This window comes from Rhinoderma darwinii, chromosome 2 (genome assembly GCF_050947455.1).
Source record: "Rhinoderma darwinii isolate aRhiDar2 chromosome 2, aRhiDar2.hap1, whole genome shotgun sequence".
In the NCBI taxonomy this organism is placed as follows: domain Eukaryota; kingdom Metazoa; phylum Chordata; class Amphibia; order Anura; family Rhinodermatidae; genus Rhinoderma; species Rhinoderma darwinii.
This window is the reverse complement of record NC_134688.1, coordinates 165060725-165086301: the sequence shown is the minus strand read 5'-3', so window position 1 is coordinate 165086301 and position 25577 is coordinate 165060725. Positions and strand designations below refer to the sequence as shown.

At 39.2% G+C, this 25577-nt stretch overlaps 1 protein-coding gene across 3 annotated transcripts in view; it reads right to left on the bottom strand.

The window, feature by feature from the left end:
* The window catches only part of NALCN (sodium leak channel, non-selective), a 722821-nt gene that overhangs the window by 258282 nt on the left and 438962 nt on the right, over nucleotides 1-25577 (bottom strand). For all 3 annotated transcript variants that reach the window (XM_075852442.1, XM_075852444.1, XM_075852443.1), the window contains one exon: nucleotides 6375-6512. In XM_075852442.1, coding sequence (XP_075708557.1) covers nucleotides 6375-6512 — 138 coding nt within the window. The remainder of the gene's footprint in view (nucleotides 1-6374; nucleotides 6513-25577) is intronic.

Sequence of the window (25577 nt, the reverse complement as noted above, 5' to 3'; positions counted from 1 at the left end):
CGTGCTATTACGCAGCATACCCGCCCCATGTGAACACAGGCTTACTGTGGTGACTGCACATTGGAATACAATATGCTCAGAACGGCAATATGCCCTCATTGTCATTGCCTCCAAATATCTCCTGACCTCAAGTTCAGAAATAATGTCACAAATGAGATGGAAATCACAATTTGGCAATAGAGAACATCAACTTTCAACTAGGCTGGAAGTGATGATAGATATAGTACTTAGGTTTCATCTGCGCCATCCCCACGTGGTAATTTACTGTTACCGGTTAGTGGAGACAAGAATTGTGGTTGTGTGTTACTATTTTTTCCTGGCTAACTGAGTAGATTACAGATGCAAGCATTGGAGACGGCTTAGGTCTCCTATTCGGGTAATGAGTGGTAGAGAAATTGCCATGTTATAATATTTGTAAGTGAACAGACCAGGAAATAGCTAGTCTGTCCGTTTATAAATATTTTTACATTCTCAAAAGAAATAAAGGTATCACCCAACAACAATTCTTGTTACTATGGATGGCTACTATGGTACAACACTACATAGTAGCAATATTGTGCTGTTGGTTGGGGAGGGGGCTTGTGTTTAGAGTGATCTCCTATTCTTCAAAAAATGTGGTTTATTATTTCAGATAGATCGCACTTTGGAAGCACTAATAATTTAATATATATTATTTGCAGTCCATTTACACTTGTGTGAATTCGCTAGACGAATTATGCTAGGAGGATATACAACCCCCTAAAACAGCCTAAATCTGAAATGATCAATATTTATATATCCAGTTGCTACACAGTAATACTTGGGTTAGAAGGTGGATACTGATCTCCCTAACAGCCGGGTGAACAGCCCAGCTAGTAGTCGGAGGGATGGTAATGCAGGTAAGCCAAGACAATTGATAGTTATAGGGGATTCTATAATCAGGAAGATGGATAGAATAATTTGTCGCCAAGACCGCCTCAACCGAATGGTTTGCTGTCTCCCTGGCATGTGGCATGTGGTGGAACGGGTGGACAAATTGCTGGGAGGGGCTGGTGATGATCCAGCTGTTGTGGTTCATGTAGGTACCAACGACAGAATAAATGGTAGGTGGAGGAGCCTTAAGAATAATTTTAAAGAACTGTGGAGTATTTAAGCTAGGGCTGAGGAGGGAGGTCAATGTAGAAAAAAAAGGGGTAGTCGGGTTAGAGAGGGGTCAGACTTTATTGGTGGGGGGAGAAACAGACTGTGGGGAGAGGACTAGACAACAGGATAAGGAGATCCTTTTGTTACAAAACAGAAGTGTAAATAAAAATGCCCAAATAATGTCAAACCACATTTCTGATAATAAAAGTGAAAAACTGAAAGGCAAGTTAAAGTGTATGTTCACAAATGCCAGAAGTCTAGCAAGCAAAATGGGGGAGCTGGAGGCCTTAATACTGAAAGAAAATATAGATATAGTTGGTGTTGCTGAAACATGGCTAGACTCTTCACATGACTGGGCTGTAAATCTACAGGGTTTTACACTGTTTCGGAAAGACAGGACAAATAGGAAAGGTGGTGGTGTATGTCTGTATGTGGGAAGTGATATGAAGGCGAGTGTGAAAGAGGCAATAGTGGGTGAAGACTGTGAGGAGGTTGAAACCTTGTGGGTGGAACTAGAAAGGGAGGTAATCACTGAAAAAATAACTTTTGTTGTAATCTATAGACCCCCCAATATAACTGAGGAGATGGAAGGTCAGCTATATAAACAGATGGAGTGGGTTGCACAGGCGGGTACTGTAGTGATAATGGGAGATTTTAAATTCTGTGATATTAATTGGTGTCATGGTTCGGCTTCAACTGCAAAGGGGAGACATTTCCTCAACCTGTTGCAGGAAAATTTTATGGGCTAGTTTGTGGAAGATCCGACTAGAGGTGAAGCTCTGTTGGATCTGGTCATTTCTAATAATGCAGATCTTGTTGGGAATGTCAATGTTCGTGAAAACCTTGGTAACAGTGATCACAATATAGTTACATTTTACCTATACTGTAAAAAACAAACACAGGCTGGGAGGGCAAAAACATTTAATTTTAAGAAAGCCAATTTCCCCAGGATGTGGGCTGCAATTTAGGATATAGACTGGGAAGAACTAATGTTAAATAATGGGACAAATGATAAATGGGAGATTTTCAAATCTACTTTGGGTAATTATAGTGCAAAATTTATTCCTATAGGTAACAAGTATAAACGACTAAAATTAAATCCCACATGGCTTACACCTTCTGTGAAAGGGGCAATACATGACAAAAAAAGGGCATTTAAAAAATACAAATCTGAGGGTACATCTGTAGCCTTTGTAAAATATAAAGAGCTTAATAAAACCTGTAAAAATATAATAAAATTAGCAAAAATACAAAATGAAAGGCAGGTGGCCAAGGATAGTAAAACAAATCCCAAAAAATTCTTCAAGTATATAAATGCAAAAAAGCCAAGGTCTGAACATGTAGGACCCCTAGATAGTGGTAATGGGGAGTTGGTCACAGGGAATCAAGAGAAGGCAGAGTTACTAAATGGGTTCTTTAGCTCTGTATATACAACAGAAGAAAGAACAGCTGATGTAGCTGGTGCCAGTGCTGTTAATATATCAGTTGATATACTGAATTGGATGAATGTAGATATGGTCCAAGCTAAATTAAATAAAATAAATGTGCACAAGGCCCCGGGACCAGATGGGTTACACCCTAGAGTTCTTAAAGAGCTTAGTTCAGTTATTTCTGTCCCCCTTTTCATAATATTCAGAGATTCTCTAGTGACTGGTATAGTGCTAAGAGACTGGCGCAGGGCAAATGTGGTGCCTATTTTCAAAAAGGGCTCTAGGTCTTCCCCGGGTAATTATAGACCAGTAAGCTTAACATCCATCGTGGGGAAAATGTTTGATGGGCTATTGAGGGACTATATACAGGATTATGTGACAAAAAATTGTATTATAAGTGACAACCAGCACAGTTTTACTAAGGACAGAAGTTGTCAAACTAACCTAATCTGTTTTTATGAAGAGGTGAGCAGAAACCTAAACAGAGGGGCCGCTGTGGATATGTTTTTGGACTTTGCAAAGGCATTTGACACTGTCCCTCATAGACGTTTAATGGGTAAATTAAGGACTATAGGTTTAGAAAATATAGTTTGTAATTGGATTGAGAATTGGCTCACGGACCGTATCCAGAGAGTTGTGGTAAATGATTCCTACTCTGAATGGTCCCCGGTTATAAGTGGTGTACCCCAGGGTTCAGTGCTGGGACCACTATTATTCAACTTATTTATTAATGATATAGAGGATGGGATTAATAGCACTATTTCTATTTTTGCAGATGACACCAAGCTATGTAATATAGTTCAGTCTATGGAAGATGTTCATTAATTGCAAGCGGATTTAAACAAACTAAGTGTTTGGGCATCCAGTTGGCAAATGAAGTTTAATGTAGATAAATGTAAAGTTATGCACCTGGGTACGAACAACCTGCATTCATCATATGTCCTAGGGGGAGCTATACTGGAGGAGTCTATTGTTGAGAAGGATCTGGGTGTACTTGTAAATCATAAACTAAATAACAGCATGCAGTGTCAATCAGCTGCTTCAAAGGCCAGCAGGATATTGTCGTGTATTAAAAGAGGCATGGACTCGCGGGAAAGGGATGTAATATTGCCACTTTACAAAGCATTAGTGAGGCCTCATCTAGAATATGCAATACAGTTCTGGGCTCCAGTTCATAGAAAGGATTCCCTGGAGTTGGAAAAAATACAAAGAAGAGCAACGAAGCTAATAAGGGGCATGGAGAATCTAAGTTATGAGGAAAGATTAAAAGAATTAAACCTATTTAGCCTTGAAAAAAGACGACTAAGGGGGGACATGATTAATTTATATAAATATATTAATGGCACATACAAAAAATACGGTGAAATTCTGTTCCATGTAAAACCCCTCAAAAAACAAGGGGGCACTCCCTCCGTCTGGAGAAAAAAAGGTTCAACCTGCAGAGGCGACAGGCCTTCTTTACTGTGAATATATGGAATAGTCACCGCAGGAGCTGGTCACAGCAGGGACAGTAGATGGCTTTAAAAAAGGGTTAGATAATTTCCTAGAACAAAAAAGTATTAGCTCCTATGTGTAGAAATTTTTCCCTTCCCTTTTCCCGTCCCTTGGTTGAACTTGATGGACATGTGTCTTTTTTCAGCCGTACTAACTATGTAACTATGTAACTATGTAAGTTAAACAATAAATTGTCTAAAAGTTTGTACAAATATAGTAATAGTAGAAAAATTAAACATTTTATGGAAAGGACATAATTCAAATCTTATACTTGGAAAAGCCAATAGTAAAATATTGTATATTTCATTCAACTATTAACATAATGAAGCCAGGAAAATGTTCTTCTGCTGAAAATGCTGCCGCTTTCAGAGCAATTTTCGCACCACCTGCACTACTTAAAAACATTGCAATACGACAGTATTTAAGAAAATAACATCCTAAAAATGATGAAGACATAACCAATTTGGCAGTTAAGCTCTAAACCACCCACCGTTCCTGACAGTTGAGTGGGAGTAATTATATAGAAAATTGTTGTTAAACGAGTAACCTAGCTGTAATGCCCAAGCATAAACTGAAAAAGATCCTCGAAAATCCCATAATGATGATGTTCCTTTATAAAATCAGCATCAGATAGCAATGTGCGTCTTTCCCACAGGGAGACATCTGACATGACGTTGGGCCTAGCTGCTCTAAATCCTGTACGGCTTCTTGACAGAATTTTTTTTTTAATGTTCTTACAAAAAATAAATGCATAAAATAACCTAAAATAGTTTTTGGTTTATCAGTTTACAGTGATTCTTAGTTACATAGTGTCAAATGGGATTTAATCTGATAAATGTTTAACATTCTAACGCCCCCAGCACTTCAGCTACTTTCTTCTAAGCTACATTGAACCTTTCAGGACTGATAGACATAGTGGTTAAAAAAATGCATCACACCTGTGCCAGGTTATCGAGTTCTATTTGTTTCAGCTTCAGGCACCAGTAGATGCTGTGGAAAGAATGCAGAGATATGCTGCAGAACAGTTTTTTTTTATTACAATAAAGTATGTGAGAGATAACCATATAGTCTGTTGACCAAAAATGATTCTCCATAGAAAAGACAGGCAGAATTCTACTTAAATGGAGGGAGGAATATAAATAGAATACATATACAAATAAATTATAAATACTTTTGGGTAAAAATGAAGTGCATGTACCATTAAACATTAGTCATTTTGTGAATGTTGTAAAAATTTTACAAATTCTACTCAGCTGTTACGAGAAAACTAGGTGACAGCCAAAATGGCTGCCATTATGGTTCTCACAAGGGTTGTCACAAAACTGTCCTGAACATCAAATCTGCCGCTCCTCCCCGGTCACTGTCTGACAAGGCAGTCGGGAGTTATTGAAACAGCCGAACTTGCTGAGCTACAGTGTTTCACAGCAAGCTACGATGTTTCCAGAAATCGGGAGCTACGGAAACAGCGAAGCTCAACGTGCTATGCTGTTTCCGTAACTACCATTCACTTCTATGGGAGTTATGGAAACAGCGTAGCTCAACGAACACAGCAGTTTCCATAACTCCCGACCACCTTGTCAGAGACTGGGGAGCAGCGGGAGCCGAACAAGCTCGTAGACTTATAATTGGGTCCCTTTTTTAGAGATAGGTGCAGGTCCTAGAGGTAGGACCAGTATCTATCCAACATTTATGGCATATACTGTGGATACTCTATAAATGTGCAGGATGGGAAAACCCCTTTATTTTTGTGGCCAAGACTTTTGTATAATATTAAGAATATGTTTTAGTGTACAAGTGTTCAATTAAATAACTAAAACATCACTAGAAATGATAAAATGTTTCATTGACTACATCCCTTTAAAAGTCTGTTGCCTCCACGGTCATTCCTGAAAGTCTATAAGAGGGCATTAAAATGTCAAACCTATCCTGATTTTTTTTTTCTTTTTTGAAAATCGTCAATGAATCTATTTATAGCATTTTGGCTTTATTAGTGCAGCAGCGAAACAAACCCCTGGTGTTCACTTTAAGGCAGAGTTTAGGAAATAGCTGCACTGATTTCTAATCAAGTATTCATACCCTCGAGGCTTCAAGTTTTGTCTTCAGCTTAATTACAACAGTGATGAGCAAGCAGTGAAAGCGAAAAGAGATGATCTGCATACATGAATACATGACCCTTTTTATTGGACGATAATCATTGCTAAGGTTATCTGCAAGTACACAGCGCCAATTATAAGAGTGAAGTTTTACTGCATTAGCGATCACTAGACACAAGATAATAATTGCTGTAATATAACATTTATGTTATATAAAAAGCATATGTGTACTCACCAAAGTGGCAAATAGATGATAAAGGATAAAGTAGATAGCAACCACAGGAGCCCACATATGTCCCACGGCATTAAGCGTTTGATCCATTACATCCACCCATCCCTCCTGTGTCAAAATCTGAAACATTGACATGAATGCCTGCAAGTAAGAACGAACAACCATGAGAACAATCTACATATGGCAACTGTTGTGAAAAAGAATTACATCATGGGAAGTATGTCAAAATATCACAAATGTTTAATTGTATTTCGACAGACAGGTGCGGACCACACAGTCAAAACTCTTAGGGTATGTTCACACGGCAACGCCATTTACGTCTGAAATTACGGAGCTGTTTTCAGGCGAAAACAGCTCTTGAATTTCGGACGTTTGAAGTGCACGCGTTTTTCGTGGCGTCTTTTACGGACGTAATTGGAGCTGGTTTTCATTGGAGTCAATGAAAAATGGCTCCAATTACGTCCCAAGAAGTGACATGCACTTCTTTGAGGCGGGCGTCTTTTTACGCGCCGTCTTTGGACAGCTGCGCGTAAAAAAAAAGCGGTTTGGAGCAATTTTTTCGGCCGTAATTCGAGGCGTAAAACGCATGAATTACGTCCGTAAATAGGGCGTGTGAACATACCCTTAGGGTTAGATCACATATAGCGTAAATACTGCGCACCATAATACAGTGGCAGCAAAGTGGATACGATTTGAACAAATCTTATTCACATGCTGCGTAAATCAGAACGGAAAGAATGATCAGAAATTGACCTGCGGTGCGTTTTTTTAATTTGCAGATTGTCAATTGTATTTGCGTAATCGCTGCTTTTCTGTTGCAGGTTTTCCCCAATTAATTCAATGTGGAGGTAAAACCCGCAACAAATATCAGATGTTGCATTTTTTGCGGCTCAAAAGCCGTGATTACGCCACTAAAACCGCAACTCAGACAAAAAAAAAATGTTATACTTACCCAGAATTCTGAGTTTCTTTGTCCAGGCCAGCCTCCTGGAATGATGTTTCATCCCATGTGACCACTACAGCCAATTACAGGCTGCAGCGGTCAGATGAGATGAAACATCATCCCAGGAGGACGGCTTGCAGAATGGCAGAGGAACGCGATTTTGGCGTTTTAATTTGTTTATTTTTTACGGCGTTCAATGTGCGCAACAATATCAATTTTGTTTATTTTTTACATTACTTTAGAGGAAAAACTGAAAAAGGGAGTTTTTTTTAAACTTTTAATTATTATTTTTTTCACTACTTCTAACTTTATTTAAGTATTTTTTGAACACATTCTGTTAGTGCCCCTAGGGGACTTGAACCAGCAATCGTTAGATCGCTGGTACAATACACTGCAATACTAATGTATTGCAGTATATTGTAATTTTTACAGGCTTCTGGCAGGGCTTAATGGAGGCAGAGTGAAGGCAGACCTAGGGGCCTTAATTAGGCCCCTGGGCTGCCATGACAACCATCGGCACACCACGATCGCGTTGTGGGGGCGCCGATGAGCTGTCAGAGGGGGCTGCCCCCTCCTTTTAACGTCTCAGATGCTACAGTCGCGGTTGACTGCAGCGTTTGAGGGGTTAAACGGCCAGGAACAGATAAAACGGTGTATACTGTGTTATGCCTAGTGCGGGGCCTGAGGGGGCGGTGCATGACACAGAGATTCAGAGAACACCAAAGAGAGAATCATTATAAAACATAAAACAGCAATTCAACAAGGAACCACAAACTATGAATAACTATGGAGAACTACAAAGTATTTTACTTCTAGGAAAATCCCATATTTCCTAATTTTACAATACAAAGTTTACATCAGTTCTTGTTGTTTTTTTAAATAACATTTACGATCATGCTGGAATGAAATCGCAGGATAGATGGCATGATATCATTTGAAATGATTTTTAATCACAAAGTTGGTGAAATCTGACAAGCAGCCCAAATACATTCTTGAGAGTAACAGAAAGCAGTTCGAAGTGATTAAAGTATTTGCTTCACACTATGTGATCTTCTAAAATACACATTTTTAGTTAAAAGGTAAATCTCCATCAGCTTATGCTAAAATGAATCTGAAATGCAACCATCAACCTGACAGAGCCAACAGCTGTGAAAAAGAAACCTGGAGAATTATGTAAATGTGGAAATTCTGAATTAATTTACCTATAGAACACACTGTCATTTTCACTATCAATGTCTATCACATACTTTACTCAAATAGACAACTTGCAAAAAAAGTAATAATGATAATTATTTTTACTTCTTTTCTTTAGCACATATGAAATATATTTTGCAAATATGGAGAAGCTTTAGCTATCATCATGTGACTTAAATCTATGGCACCAATAAATTAATTTTTCTTTTGTTTTCTTATTTCCTAAACACATTAATTTTAATTTCTCTAAGTTACAGCACTAGTTTAAATTCAGATGATTGTGGACTGCTAGGAGGCCCCACTATAAGCTGATATGTAATAAGGAGCCACAATGTAAATACTTATTTAAAATGAAGTATGAAATCAACATGTGTCCATCTAGTTCTGCTATGGTCCAGTGCCAAGTGAAACAATGTATGTGGTCCTCGGTTTTAAGTAATAGATGGTCCCTTAACAGCAAAACCCCTATCTATAAGCTTGAGGCTGGGTTCACACGACCTATTTTCAGACGTAAACGAGGCGTATTATGCCTCGTTTTACGTCTGAAAATAGGGCTACAATACGTCGGCAAACATCTGCCCATTCATTTGAATGGGTTTGCCGACGTACTGTGCAGACGACCTGTCATTTACGCGTCGTCGTTTGACAGCTGTCAAACGACGACGCGTAAAAATACAGCCTCGTCAAAAGAAGTGCAGGACACTTCTTTGGACATTTTTGGAGCTGTTTTCTCATAGACTCCAATGAAAACAGCTCCAAAAACGGACGTAAAAAATGCAGCGAAAACGGCGCGAAAAACGCGAGTTGCTCAAAAAACGTCTGAAAATCAGGGGCTGTTTTCCCTTGAAAACAGCTCTGTATTTTCAGACGTTTTTGGTCACTACGTGTGCACATACCCTGACACTAGCTTGCATGAAGGGCATGTTCAGACGTGGCAGATTTTTTCCGCAATGAATCTGCAGCAACATTTGCATATTTGACAGGTAATTCAGACATTGCGGATATCACAGCGGACTTTCCGCAGATTTCAGCCTTTGCATTGCAAAGGCTGAAATCTGCAGTGAAAATCCGCCGCTTCTCTGCAACAGACTGTGCATGCTGCGGAGGGAAAATTCTGCACCGCAGCCTAAATTCCACACTGTTATTTTCCGCAACATCTGACCTAAGTTACCTAAAAAGCAATAGAAACCAGTGAAAAACTGTCCGCAGCGGAATTCAACAGCAATTCCGCCATGTCTGAAAAAGTTTTTTACATTTTGAGATACAGTTTAAAAATTAGGGGGACGCAGGACACACAGTGACATGCAAGACTCACTGTCACTAAAGCCGTCAGTTCCACTGACCTGACAGATTTGGGTTTCAGTGCAAGATACAGCTTCTATGTATCCAGGATACATAGAAGCTTTAACTCAAAAAGTAAAGCATTTAAAAAAAAACAAAAAACAATTACATGTCTATTTTATTACAAATAGACATGACAGAATAAAAAGATGAGTCACACAATGAGAGGGCGTCAGCCTATGCTAGACCAAAAAGATGAATATAACGGGCATGTTTGTACATATTTGTAGCAGGATGCAGGAACAAGTGTATATCAAAGTCCAAGGGGGACAGCCAAGCCATACGAAAAATGCATCAAATAGTTGCTAGATGTGAGATAGTGGTCAACAAGTGCAATAATGGATAGTACAAATATATAGCTTATATTCCATATACACATCAATAGAGGGACTAATGATTATATGCTGCAAGATCCAAAGGACTGAATCACATCAAACTGCCAGCATAAGATAACAGACAAGTGTAGGAAGTAAGTACATACCAAAAGTCATGGTCTCGCATAGGAAAGACGCCCACACTCGACGCGCGTTTCGGCAAATGCCTTCGTCTGGTGGTATTTGCACATTTGCCGAAACGCGCGTCGGGTGTGGGCGTCTTTCCTATGCGAGACCATGACTTTTGGTATGTACTTACGTCCTACACTCATTGTGTGACTCATCTTTTTATTCTGTCATGTCTATTTGTAATAAAATTTATATATTTTTATACCTCAACATTTTGTGCCGAAGTTGATAATTTTTCCACTTTGTAGTGTTCTTCCGGCTGTATGTTACATATCCGACACTTTACAGTAACGAGTGGGATCGCGCTCGAGCGTGATCCCGCTCGTTTAACCCATTAAATGCCGCGGTCAATAGTGACTGCGTAATTTAAATAGTTAGAAAGAGGGGGCGACCCCCTCTAGCAGCTCATTGTGCCCCCGCAATGCAATTGCGGGGTGGCGATGGTTACTATGGCAGCCTGGGGGCCTAAAGAATGCCCCCAGGTTCACCATCTTTGTGCTCCTATTAAGCCCTGCTTAATAGAAGCCTGTCAGAAAGACGATATACTGCAATATATTAGTATTGCTGTATATAGTGCAAGAGATCAAACGATCGCTGGTTGAAGTCCCCTAGGGGGACTAATAAAAAAAGTAAAGCATTAGTAAAATAAAGGGTTTATTTTAAGCAAAAAAAATAAATAAAATATATTCAAAGTTAAAAAAAACAACTTTCCCCATTTCCCCCTAGAGCATTGTAAAATAAATAAACATAATTGGTTTCGCCGCATATGTAAAAGTCGGAACTATTACAATATATAATTTAACCCGCACGGTGTACGCCGTAAAAAAAAAATGTAAACGCCAGAATCGCTATTTTTTAGTCACCTAATCTTCCACAAAAAATTTCATAAAAAGTGATCAATACATCGCATGTACCCCAAAATGGTAGAATTAAAAACTACAGCTTATCCTGCAAAAAATAAGCCCTCATACCACTTAATCAATGGAAAAATAAAAAAGTTATGGCTCCCAGATTTTGGCGACACAGAATACATTTTATTTTTTTACACTTAGTTCTTTCCTTGTAAAAGTAGTAAAACATAGAAAAAAATATATATAATTGGTATCGCCGTAATCGTATTGACCCACAGAACAAAGTTAACATGTTGTTTTAATTGCACAGTGAATTCCGTAAAAATGAAGCGAAAAAAACAATGACGGAATCGTTGTTTTTTTTCATTTTCTACCCCGCAAATATTTTTTTTCCCGTTTCATAGTACATTATATGACACAATAAATGGCGCTACAAAAAACTACAACTTGTCTCACAAAAATCAAGCCCTTGTAGGACTATATCGATGGAAAAATTTAAATGTTATGGCTTTTAGAAGGTGGGGAGGAAAATGAAAATCTCAAAGTTGTTTACGGCGGGAAGAGGTTAATCACCATGACCCACTGTTTTATAAAAAAAAAAAGTGTTCAAAGGATTACATAGCCTTTAAGTTACGTTAACTGTATCCAAAAGAGAGCATAGCAAACTAATGAATATATCAGAATAAACAACTCAACTTTAGGCTACTTATCTATTGCTATACATTGCAAGAGTGAGTCGAAATAAGAAAGAAAAAGAGTACTAAGAAAAACTTACAAGGGATATATAAAAGCCTAAAGAAAAAACGGTTTGGAATTGTAAGGAGCTAAATACATATACGGTAAAAAGTAATGTCCCTGTAGGAAAGTCTTTTAGACAGTATAAAGCACTTAACTAATGAACTGGGATCTGTAACCCATTTGTTATTACCCTAATTAACTTGCATATATAAGACATTTATATATATATATATATATATATATATATATATATATATATATATATATATATATAGTGCAAAATTATTTTCATTTGCAATTGTCCAGTCTTGAGGAAGTTAAACATCTTAACACACTGTTATACTAATACTGTCATGCTATACTGTTGGTTTTATGTACTCACTTGTTGGTTTTGGTTGATCGCTTTACATCAGACAGAATGAGATTTCTTGTCCACAGAATTCTACTAATCATCTCTAGTGTTACATCATACTAAATGGCTTAGGAATCATAGATTTGTCACTCTTGGACAGCAGTTGATTCTTCCATTACTGCTATATAAACATATTTTTGCCCAATATTTTTATTATTGTGGAACCATGACCTTAGTCTATGTTATAGAAGGCTGCAGTTATTTGGATGACCGCCTGTATATATTGTGTCCTAATTTAGCCAAAATGACTTACTGGAACGGGAGGCTGTCCGTAAAACATAGACCTTCCCTCCGATTTAGCCCTTAGCCAAATCTCATAGCGACACAGTGGGTTCACTCCCTGTCCTTAGGTTAGTTCATGACATATACTTTTTTCTCTTCATCTCACCTGGAGATTCCTTTGACTGTGTCACAGTGCTTCCGCAGAAACTTTATGGCGATTTCCTCAACCTTATGGAGAAGTTCAATATATATTCAAGTTTAGTTTCAGATGAGCTAAGGGCCACCAAGCCTACTTGAGTTCAATCAGCTGAATCCACAGATCACCTAAAAATGTAAAGTCCTCTTTCGATAACTTTATTAACTAAGATGGGAATTCCTCATGAGTGATATTGTGCTGGATAACTTTGTTCTAAAACTGGGTTGGTCACATGACGAAAACTCCTTTCCATATGATCTGATTGGGCATATGGTTGTCAGAGAGAGGTCGCCCTTTTAAGATCCACCTCTATTAGCCAGGACAGAGAGCTGCTGTGTAAGAGTGCTACTCACTTTGTTGGACCCAGGTCATCTTTGGATTGCATGGTTAGCCTTTCATGTGAATGACTACCATGTAATGCTACTTTTCCCCTTCTGTGACTTCTGTAGAGGAAAATAATGGCTTCCCCCGGCATTAACAGATGATCAACATGTGTTGGAGAATGAGTAAAGGCAGGGGTCTGTTTAAGAAGGGGTTATGTTTGAGAAAACCTTTCTAAATAAATGAAAGAATAATTTGTAAACTGTCACGCTAGGTACCTTTTATCTATCATTAGACTTTGTTTAAAAGGTCTTTCCGCTTTCTATTTAATTTATTTATAGAATAGGAAATTATACAGATTTCTAATACACACATTTAAAAATCTGCTCACATACATTTCTTATATCAGTGCAGTTGCCTCTGTCTCAAAAAATGTAAAATTATGATGGCCAACAGATAGTCCATAGTAATGCATCCATAGGGTAATTGAAAGGGCTACATATGGTGTCAAGTCATGTCAGTCACCACCCATGCATCATGTGACCACTAGCATTCAGGTAACACTGTACAGGTTTCTAACAGGTAAATAGTAAGATAAGGAGAAGCAGAACTTTTGAAGTATTTCTATCTACAACAACATCTGATTATGTGTGCCAGTATATATACAACAAAATGCCTTCATGTCTGCCAGTCTATATACATCATGTCTGTCAGTGTCTCTGCAGAAGCATCTCTAATGGTATGTTCACACAGAGTGTTTTCGGCTGTTTTTCGGGCCGTAAACGCCCGAAAAATGGCAGAAAAATCGGAAGCAGAATGCCTCCAAACTTCTCCCCATTGAAATCAATGGGAAAAACGGCATTTCTGTTCCGATGGGCCGTTTTTGTTTATGCGGCCATTTTTCAAAACGGCCGCGAAAAAGAAATGCAGGAAACTTTTTGGGACGTTTTTGGAGCTGTTTTTCATAGACTCTATTGAAAACAGCTCCAAAAACGGCTGTAAAAAAACGCAGCGAAAATCGCGAGTAGCTTAAAAAACGTCTGAAAATCAGGAGCTGTTTTCCCTTGAAAACAGCTCTGTATTTTCAGACGTTTTTGAGTTTGCGTGTGAACATACCCTTATATTGTTCTGCACGTCTCCTGTGTGGGATGTGTGCTTTTTTTATTTTAGATTTGTAAAATTATTTTTATTGAAAATTTTCAAATGGGGTACAGAAGAAAGAAGAAAAAAGGGGAGACATTTTCTCACCCATTCCAGTTCCTGGATCAGTGTTGTAAATTCATGTTTAGATTAGTAACTATCAATAATATGTCATCTGCAAGAGCAACAATTTTCAAATCCAAGTTTCTTAATTTCAGGCCATGAAAGGTGGGGGTAAAACTGACAAGGGCATGTGGAACACCTCAAAATGACAGGAATCCTATTGAGGGATCCATGAAGCTCAATATGCTCTTCTCTTCCTAAGCTTACGAGAAGGGTTTACGAAGATGGGGGGCATAGAAAAGTAAAAAACAACAGCAACCAATTTGGTCTCTTGAATTAATTGCATTGTTTCTTCAGATGAGATTTCCCTGTAGTATGTGCATACTCTGACATGACAGGTCTATCTCCGTTCTGAGCAAGCATGTCAACTGTGCATGTTGGACCAGCCAGTCATGCACAGATACTTGATGAGTATTACCATATATATTACACTGTCCTACAGAGTAAGAGGGAGGACAATGGGGCGCACAGAACTTGCCGACACCAAGAGGATCTCGAGCCCTGATGAGATATCACAAAAGGGGGACCGCCAGGAGCACCTGCTCTTGAAACTATATTGTTGGCTAAAACCAGTTTCTTATATCTGTTTTCAAGTGTGGAAGCAGTGAGGCCCCATGCACATGACCGTGCCCGTATTCATGGCCCGCGATTCTGGGCACGGCCGTCTGCATTTTCGGGCCGTGATCCCATACATACAAATATGGAAGCACGGCCCGTAAAACACGAAAAAACTGACATGCTCCATAATTCCCGGCACAGTTCTACACCACAGACACCCACCCGCAGCGATACGGAAAGGTGTCCGAGGCCAATAGAACTGAATGGGTCCGTAAAACCGCGGACCGTATTACGGTGCGCGGTTTTACAGTCGTGTGCATGGGTCTTGAAGGAAAGGTTTCCCATGTTTTGAAAAATTGTTTTTCTTTTTATTCTTTGTGTAGAGGCTGTCACTCAATCCATTTTTAGTACGCTTGCTTGTCAAAAAATAATTTAAACAGGGGAACCTGGTTGTGAAGCCACATTTGTAAAACAATTTATGCGCTCCTGGTGAACATCTGTATTCTTTAGGATTTGAGTAACCGAAAATGATCCAAAGTGGCTCATTTGGGATGAAATTTATGAGATGTTCTAAATTAGGACCAAAATGGTTGGATCGGAGGGTATGCCAATAGGAAATGATACAGGTTTGCATTTAGGGCTTGGCATTTGAAACAGGAGGAGGTAGGAAATATCTATATCTTTCATCATTTGGAAGGAGTTGACCCCTTAGTGACCAGCCTATTTTATGCCTTAATGACCAAGCAATTTCTTGTTTTACCATCGTCGCATTAAAAGAGCCAAAAGTTTTTATTTTTCTGTCGACATAGCTGTATGAGGACTTGTTTTTTGCGAGATGAGTTGTATTTTTTTAATGGCAAGTTATATATATAATTTTTTTATTAACTTTATTAACTTTTTTTTGGGGGGGTTTGAAAAAATAGCAATTCCGCCATTGTTGTATGCATTTTAAATGTATGCCATTCACCGTGTGGTGTAAATAACATGTTACCTTTATTCCATCGGTCAGTACGATTACGTCGATACCACATATGTATAGGTTTTTTATGTTTTACGACTTTTGCACAGTAAAAACACTTTTGAACAAAAATAATTTTTTTGTTCAAGAGCCGTAACTTTTATATTTTTCCATCAACCTCACCATATGAGGGCTTGTTCTTTTGCGGGACAAGATGTATTTTTTAATGGTACCATTTGGGGATACATGGGACTTACTGTTTGGCTGGGTTCACAAGACCATGCTACGTCCGTAATGGACGGAACGTATTTCGGCCGCAAGTCCCGGACCGAATGTACGATGCTAGGAGTCCCTGCCTCGCTGCAGGACAACTGTCCCGTACTGTAATCATGTTGTCAGTACGGGACAGTAGTTCCATGGAGAGGCCGGGACTCCTAGCGTCGTACCAACAACCTGCATGCATCATATGTCCTAGGGGGCGCTACACTGGCGGATTCACTTGTTGAGAAGGATCTGGGTGTACTTGTAAATCATAAACTCAATAACAGCATGCAGTGTCAATCAGCTGCTTCAAAGGCCAGCAGGATATTGTCGTGTATTAAAAGAGGCATGGACTCGCGGGACAGGGATGTAATATTACCACTTTACAAAGCATTAGTGAGGCCTCATCTAGAATATTCAGTCCAGTTCTGGGCTCCAGTTCATAGAAAGGATGCCCTGGAGTTGGAAAAAATACAAAGAAGAGCAACGAAGCTAATAAGGGGCATGGAGAATTTAAGTTATGAGGAAAGATTGAAAGAATTAAACCTATTTAGCCTTGAAAAAAGACGACTAAGGGGGGACATGATTAACTTATATAAATATATTAATGGCACATACAAAAAATATGGTGAAATCCTGTTCCTTGTAAAACCCCCTCAAAAAACAAGGGGGCACTCCCTCCGTCTGGAGAAAAAAAGGTTCAAGCTGCAGAGGCGACAAGGCTTCTTTACAGTAAGAACGGTGAATTTATGGAATAGTCTACCGCAGGAGCTGGTCACAGCAGGGACAGTAGATGGCTTTAAAAAAGGGTTAGATAATTTCCTAGAACAAAAAAATATTAGCTCCTATGTGTAGAAATTTTTCCTTCCCTTTTCCCTTCCCTTGGTTGAACTTGATGGACATGTGTCTTTTTTCAGCCGTACTAACTATGTAACTATGTAACTATATAACTATGATGCTAGGAGCCCGGCTCCCTGCACTGTGTTCGGTCCGGGACTTCCGGCCGAAATACGTTCTGTCCATTACGGACGTAACATGGTCGTGTGAACCCAGCCTTTAACTTCTACTATAAAAATTTTTGGGGGTGGGCAATAGAAAAATAGTCATTCCGTCGTTTTTTGAACGGTGTTCACCTTGCAGTTTAAATAACATGATCATTTTGTTTTTCAGGTCATTAAGCTCGTGGCGATACCAAATATGTATCTTTTTATTTTTGTTTTACACTTTTTATGGGAAAAAAATTTAGTTTTTTTTACTGTAACCATTAATACTTTTCTTTCACATTTATTTTTAATTTTAGATCAGTAACTATCAATAATATGTCATCATCAAAGGCAACAATTTTCAAATCCAAGTTTCTTACATTCACGCCATGAATGTGTTCCAAATTATTATGCACATTGGATTTAAGTGTCATAAACATTTAATTATTCGTTTTTCAATTAAACTCATGGATGGTATTGTGTCTTAGGCTGGGTTCACACGACCTATTTTCAGGCGTAAACGAGGCGTATTATGCCTCGTTTTACGCCTGAAAATAGAGCTACAATACGTCGGCAAACATCTGCCCATTCATTTGAATGGGTTTGCCGACGTACTGTGCAGACGACCTGTAATTTACGCGTCGTCGTTTCACAGCTGTCAAACGACGACGCGTAAATGGACTGCCTCGGCAAAGAAGTGCAGGGCACTTCTTTGCCACGTAATTTGAGCTGTTCTTCATTGAACTCAATGAAGCACAGCTCAAGATTTACGAGCGTCTCAGACGGCTCGCAAAATGCGAGGAGGAGCATTTACGTGTGAAACGAGGCAGCTGTTAACAGTCTGTCTTTTCACACGTAAATGCCTCTCATCGTGTGAACATACCCTTAGGGCTCTTTGGATCATTGTAATCAATCTCAGACACCTGTGATAATTAGTTTTCCAGGTGTGCCCAATCAAAGGAAAACTACTTAAGAAGGACGTTCCACATTATTAAGCAGGCCACAGGTTTCAAGCAATATGGGAAAGAAAAAGGATCTCTCTGCTGCCGAAAAAGCGTGAAATAGTGCAATACCTTGGACAAGGTATGAAAACATTGGATATTTCAAGAAAACTTAAGCGTGATCATCGTACTGTGAAAAGATTTGTGGTTGATTCAGAGCACAGATGGGTTAGTTCAGATAAAGGCATAATGAGGAAGGTTTCTGCCAGACAAATTAATAGGATTAGGAGAGCAGCTGCTAAAATGCCATTGCAAAGCAGCAAACAGGTATTTGAAGCCGCTGGTGCCTCTGGAGTCCCGCGAACCTCAAGGTGTAGGATCCTCCAGAGGGTGGCAAGTGTGCATAAAGCTATTATTCGGCCACCCCTAAACAATGCTCACAAGCAGAAACGGTTGCAGTGGGCTCAGAAATAAATGAAGACTAATTTTCAAACCGTGTTGTTTACTGATGAGTGCCGTGCAACCCTGGATGGTCCAAATGGATGGAGTAGTGGATGGTTGGTGAATGGCCACCATGTCCCAACAAGGCTGCGACGTCAGCAAGGAGTTGGCAGAGTCATGCTTTGAGCTGGAATCATGGGGGGAGAGCTGGTAGGCCCCTTTAGGGTCCCTGACGGTATGAAAATGACCTCTGCAAAGTACGTAGAGTTTATGACTGACCACTTTCTTCCGTGGTACAAAAAGAAGTACCGTGCCTTCCGCAGCAAAATTATCTTCATGCATGACAATGCACCATCTCATGCTGCAAAGAATACCTCTGTGTCATTGGCTGCTATGGGCATAAAAGGAGAGAAACTCATATTGTGGCCCCCATGTTCCCCTGACCTCAACCCTATTGAGAACCTTTGGCGCATCCTCAAGCAAAATATCTATGAGGGTGGGAGGCAGTTCACATCAAAACAGAAGCTCTGGGAGGCTATTCTGACATCCTGCAAAGATATTCAAGCAGAAACTGTCCAAATACTCATAAATTCAATGGATGCAAGAATTGTGAAGGTGATATCAAAGAAGGGATCCTATGTTAACATGTAACTTGGCCTGCTAAGTTTTTTTTTATTGAAAGAGCTTTTGATTTCCGTAAGTATGACCTCATGATGCTGCAAATTCAACTAATTACCATTTTAGTTTTCTTTACAACCTTTAAAATGTTTTGATCTCTGTTGTGCATAATAATTTGAAACAGTGCATTGTGAGTTTTTTACTTCTAAAAAAAATCTGTTATCATTAGGAGATTTGTTCAATAAAATTTGCATTATACTCCAACGGTTGTAGGTTGAAGATTATACTGACTGTTATTTGCATCGTCTATTTAGGAAAATCAGCAAAAAATAACATTTGTATAATAATTTGGAACGCGGTGTATATATGATTAATCAGTGTGATTGGTGAAACATTATAATTCGTTTCTATTAAAAAGTATTTTTACTTTTTGAGATGCAGACCTGTATACAGAGCAGCAGTATAGTTCGCGAAGACCTGAATCCATTAGTCCCGCGGACCTGACAGGTCAGTGTCAGCGGGTTATGAACTTAGATGGGATGGATAACAGGTGGATCCTGAGAACCCGTCAGTCCCACGTCCCTGACGGGTACAGGATTCAGCATAAGATACAGCTGGTCTGTATACAGTATACAAAGCAGCTGTATCTCAAAAAGTATAAAATATTTTTTTATAAAAACTAATGATAAAGTTGCACCAAACACACTGACATAGACCTTCCCTCCGATTTAGCCCTTAGCTAAATCTCATAGCGACACAGTGGGTTCACTCCCTGTCCTTAGGTTAGTTCATGACATACTTTTTTCTCTTCATCTCACCTGGAGATTCCTTTGACTGTGTCACAGTGCTTCCGCAGAAACTTTATGGCGATTTCCTCAACCTTATGGAGAAGTTCAATATATATTCCAGTTTAGTTTCAGATGAGCTAAGGGCCACCAAGCCTACTTGAGTTCAATCAGAAGAATCCACAGATCACCTAAAAATGTAAAGTCCTCTTTCGATAACTTTATTAACTAAGATGGGAATTCCTCATGAGTGATATTGGTGCTGGATAACTTTGTTCTAAAACTGGGTTGGTCACATGACGAAAACTCCTTTCCATATGATCTGATTGGGCATATGGTTGTCAGAGAGAGGTCGCCCTTTTAAGATCCACCTCTATTAGCCAGGACAGAGAGCTGCTGTGTAAGAGTGCTACTCACTTTGTTGGACCCAGGTCATCTTTGGATTGCATGGTTAGCCTTTCATGTGAATGACTACCATGTAATGCTACTTTTCCCCTTCTGTGACTTCTGTAGAGGAAAATAATGGCTTCCCCCGGCATTAACAGATGATCAACATGTGTTGGAGAATGAGTAAAGGCAGGGGTCTGTTTAAGAAGGGGTTATGTTTGAGAAAACCTTTCTAAATAAATGAAAGAATAATTTGTAAACTGTCACGCTAGGTACCTTTTATCTATCATTAGACTTTGTTTAAAAGGTCTTTCCGCTTTCTATTTAATTTATTTATAGAATAGGAAATTATACAGATTTCTAATACACACATTTAAAAATCTGCTCACATACATTTCTTATATCAGTGCAGTTGCACCAAACACACTGATTGACCTTTTTTAATAAAATAAAATCCCTTTCAAAGGTTTACATGGCTTTTAATGTACAGGGTGGGCCATTTATATGGATACACCTAAATAAAATGGGAATGGTTGGTGATATTAACTTCCTGTTTGTGGCACATCAGTATATGGGAGGGGGGAAACTTTTCAAGCTGGGTGTTGACCATGGCGGCCATTTTGAAGTCGGCCATTTTGTATCCAACTTTAGTTTTTTTCAATGGGAAGAGGGTCATGTGACACATGAAACTTATCGAGAATTTTACAAGAAAAACAATCGTGTGCTTGGTTTTAACGTTACTTTATTCTTTCATGAGTTATTTACAAGTTTCTGACCACTTATAAAATGTGTTCAAAGTGCTGCCCATTGTGTTGGATTGTCAATGCAACCCTCTTCTCCCACTCTTCACACACTGATAGCAACACCGCAGAAGAAATGCCTCCCGATCTGACCCCCTTAGACTTTTATCTTTGGGGTCATCTGAAGGCAATTGTCTATGCTGTGAAGATACGAGATGTGCAGCAACTGAAACTACGGATACTGGAAGCCTGTGCTAGCATTTCTTCTGCGGTGTTGCTATCAGTGTGTGAAGAGTGGGAGAAGAGGGTTGCATTGACAATCCAACACAATGGGCAGCACTTTGAACACATTTTATAAGTGGTCAGAAACTTGTAAATAACTCATGAAAGAATAAAGTAACGTTAAAACCAAGCACACCATTGTTTTTCTTGTGAAATTCTCGATAAGTTTGATGTGTCACATGACCCTCTTCCCATTGAAAAAACTAAAGTTGGATACAAAATGGCTGACTTCAAAATGGCCGCCATGGTCAACACCCAGCTTGAAAAGTTTCCCCCCTCCCATATACTAATGTGCCACAAACAGGAAGTTAATATCACCAACCATTCCCATTTTATTTAGGTGTATCCATATAAATGGCCCACCCTGTACAACAACATTAACCTATGATAGGCAAGGCTTGTTTGCTACTCACAAGCAAGTACCTACCGTATATTTTTTTTTAATCAAAATCCCTAATTATTAATAACAGAGTCCTGTAATGCCACTGGTACTGTACATCCCTGACCAGCAGGTGAAAGCAAATAGTAATTCAAATTTCATAAGAGTCTTACAAAATAGTGTCATAATTTATAATGTTTCAATGTATTTTTTTATTTCTCAGTTGTGTAATGTTCCGTTTTTTTAAAAACTTGGGAAAAGTAATAGAGAATAATTGTTTGGAAGGATGGAGTGTTCTTTATGAATATTATATATTTCTTCGTGGTGATTCATCCCTTACTGTAGACATTTTTTTAAACCTTTTTTGATACTATTTGACAGTCTCACATGAGAAACTCTGTAGGGGCACAGATAGGAATATATAAGATGATATGGCAGAGGGGTTTTAGTTAATTTGACTAAAAGCACAATAAATACTGGGCAGATGTATACGTTTATTTCATATTTTAACTTGAGTGAAATAGTGGGCATGGCTCAGTGGTGATCAACCTTTTTAGACGAGACACCGAACGTCCATCTACTATTGTGTTAACATACCAACCAAAAATGTTGTTCTAAATAAAAAAATTTGAGTATTCTACCATATGGGATCCAAAAATAAAGGAAACTGTATTGGAGGCTCATCTTTATTGTTATGCATGGTATATTCCAGCAGCTGTATGTGGAGATATTTTATTGGGATTAATGGACATTATAAAACATGACACAATAAATAGACCTCTAGGGATTCTAATCACTTGTACAATTGAAAACAAAGAAATAATTAAAAAAAAGATGTATTAAATATTTTCCGCGCTTCCAAAGTAATTATGCATATATTTCATTTGACTAATTTGCCTGCCCAACTACACTTTGAATGTTTTCTACAGATAAAATTCATTGCAAGCGCAAAGGTAAAAAAAAATCGAAAGCTGTGAGTCTGGAATCAGATTGACAAAGCTGTTGAATGTTCCAGTGTGTAGGCATACGGTATGCGCCATAGGAAAACCGCTCAGAAATGCCATAATACACATCTGCAGCAACATCCGTATATCTTGCATGTTATTATATATCTAAACAACATTAAAAAAAACTCTCAAATGAAATGAGTTAATTTGAAGCGCAGGTCTTTCAATATGCAAATGTCCCACAATTTTGTCTCCTTCCACACTAAAATGATCAGCTCTGATAAAAAATGTAATGCGTTTAATCTTTCGGAAGCTCTAAAGAAAATGTGTGTGTGTTTGCTGCCACTTTCCAGATAAAATCAAGCCATCGGAGATACAGGAATAGAAAAAAGATAACTACAATTTGTAGCCATGGCAACAATGAACTGGTGCTTATTCTCCGATGTCAAGTAAAAGAATAACTAAGAGAAAACATACAATTTAAAAGCATTAGTGAAAGTGGGAGGTCTAATTTCACCAAGGAGCTATGCTGTGAAACGGCTAAGCAGTTTAAAGTTACTATGCTCATGTACACCGGGATGGGCAGATCCATCTAGATACATAGAACCCTGTTTGTATAAGTTATGTTGAGCAGAACAGTAGATTGACAGTCATAACTATATTGTGTTGTGTCGCTAACTGTTAACCCCTTAGGGACCACCATGAAAAAGCGTATTGGTGGTCACTAAGGGGTTAAAGGCTATGTCTACCTTTGCATCCAATTTTTATTGCCCCAATGCATCTTAATTAAAAAACATTAGGAAGTTAGCAAATAGTCTCTATTAAAAATATTCTACCGTTTTTTTTCTCTACAGCTCCTATGCAGTTCTATGTGTCTTCATAGTTACAGACTACAAACCCTGTGTAATCGGAACAGGCAGTCCCACTCTGTCCCCTTCTTCTATTTAACAGACATTTGGTATGAAAACAAAAAAAGGTTGTGAAGGTGTACTGTACTTTAATTTTGTAGCTTCAGAAATGTTGTTTGGATTGTTTTTTTTGCTGTTCTTTTAATATAGGGAAGTCATGAAAATTCTGTTCAAAACAATTGCTATAGATAAGATTAAAATGCAGAAAGACTAATTCTTTTTTATTTCTAGGGGCACTGCCATGTATGTCATGGTTCATGGCAAAGCAGGAGAGCACCCATTTGATAACAGTAATCGTAGTCAATAAACATTAGAAAAGCTTGGGCTAATCAATGTATTGGCGTATTATTGAGCCTTGATATATGTTTATATTATGATCCAATTCCTACTTTCTGATCTTAGCGATATAGAATATAAAGAAAAACAATACACATACTTAGGGAGTCTGTCACCAGAAATGTACCTATCAAACTAGCAACAGAGTAATATAGTGTCGGCAGGGGCATAGCTAAAGTCTCATGGGCCCCAGTGCAAAAGTTCCTCAAGGGCCCCCCCAACTTCTCTTCATGGCCGAAGAGACAGCTATCTAGAGCACTACGACCCCTATAGATATGGAAAGGATTAAATACAGCGGCTTAGAAGACTGTATCACACATGATAGGATTAGACACAGGGCCCATCGGATAGTATTACACATGATGGGCTTAGATACAGGGCCCAGCAGACAGTATCACACATGGTAGGCTTAGATACAGGACCCAGCGGGCAGTATGACACATGGTAGGCTTAGATACGGGGCACAGCAGACAGTATCACACATGGTGAACTTAGATACAGGACACAGAAGGCCGTATCACACATGGTACGCTTAGATACAGGGCCCAGCAGACAGTATCACACATGGTGGGCTTAGATACAGGACCCAGCAGGCAGTATCACACATGGTACGCTTAGATACAGGGCCCAGCGGACAGTATGACACATGGCAAGCTTAGATACATGGCCATGTCTGATACGGTCAGCTGGGCCCTGTATCTAAGCCTAGCACATTGTACGCTTAGATACAGGGCCCAACAGACAGTATTACACATAGGCCCTGTATCTAAGCTTACCATGTGCTAGGCTTAGATACATGGCCCAACAGACAGTATCACACACAGGCCTGTATCTAAGCCACTCATGTGCTAGACTTAGATACAGGGTCCAGCAGACAGTATCACACATAGGCCTTGTATCTAAGGGTATGTGCACACGGTAGCAGGCTTTTACGTCTGAAAAGACAGACTGTTTTCAGGAGAAAACAGCTGCCTCGTTTCAGACGTAAATGCTCCTCCTCGCATTTTGCGAGGCTTCTCTGACAGCCGTAAATTTTGAGCTTTGCTTCATTGAGTTCAATGAAGAACGGCTCAAATTACGTCTGAAAGAAGTGTCCTGCAATTCTTTTGCCGAGGCTGTATTTTTACGCGTCATCGTTTGACAGCTGTCAAACGACGACACGTAAATGACAGGTCGTCTGCACAGTACGTCGGCAAACCCATTCAAATGAATGGGCAGATGTTTGCCGACGTATTGTAGCCCTATTTTCAGGCGTAAAACGAGGCATAATACGCCTCGTTTACGTCTGAAAATATGTTGTGTGAACCCAGCCTAAGGGTATGTTCACACGGCAGCGTCCATAACGGCTGAAATTACGGAGATGTTTTCAGGAGAAAACATCCCCGTAATTTCAGCCGTAACGGCATGTGCAGGCGCTTTAACGCCACGTCCATTACGGACGTAATTGGCGCTGCTTTTCATTGGACTCAATGAATAACGGCTCCAATTACGCCCCAAGAAGTGACAGGTCACTTCTTTGACGCGGGCGTCTATTTACGCGCCGTCATTTGTCAGCGGCGAGTAAATACACGCCTCGTGTGAACAGACAAACGTCAGCCCATTGCTTTCAATGGGCAGATGTTTGTCAACGCTTTCAAGCCGCATTTTTCGGACGTAATTCGGGGCAAAAACGCCCGAATTACGTCCGTAATTAGTGTG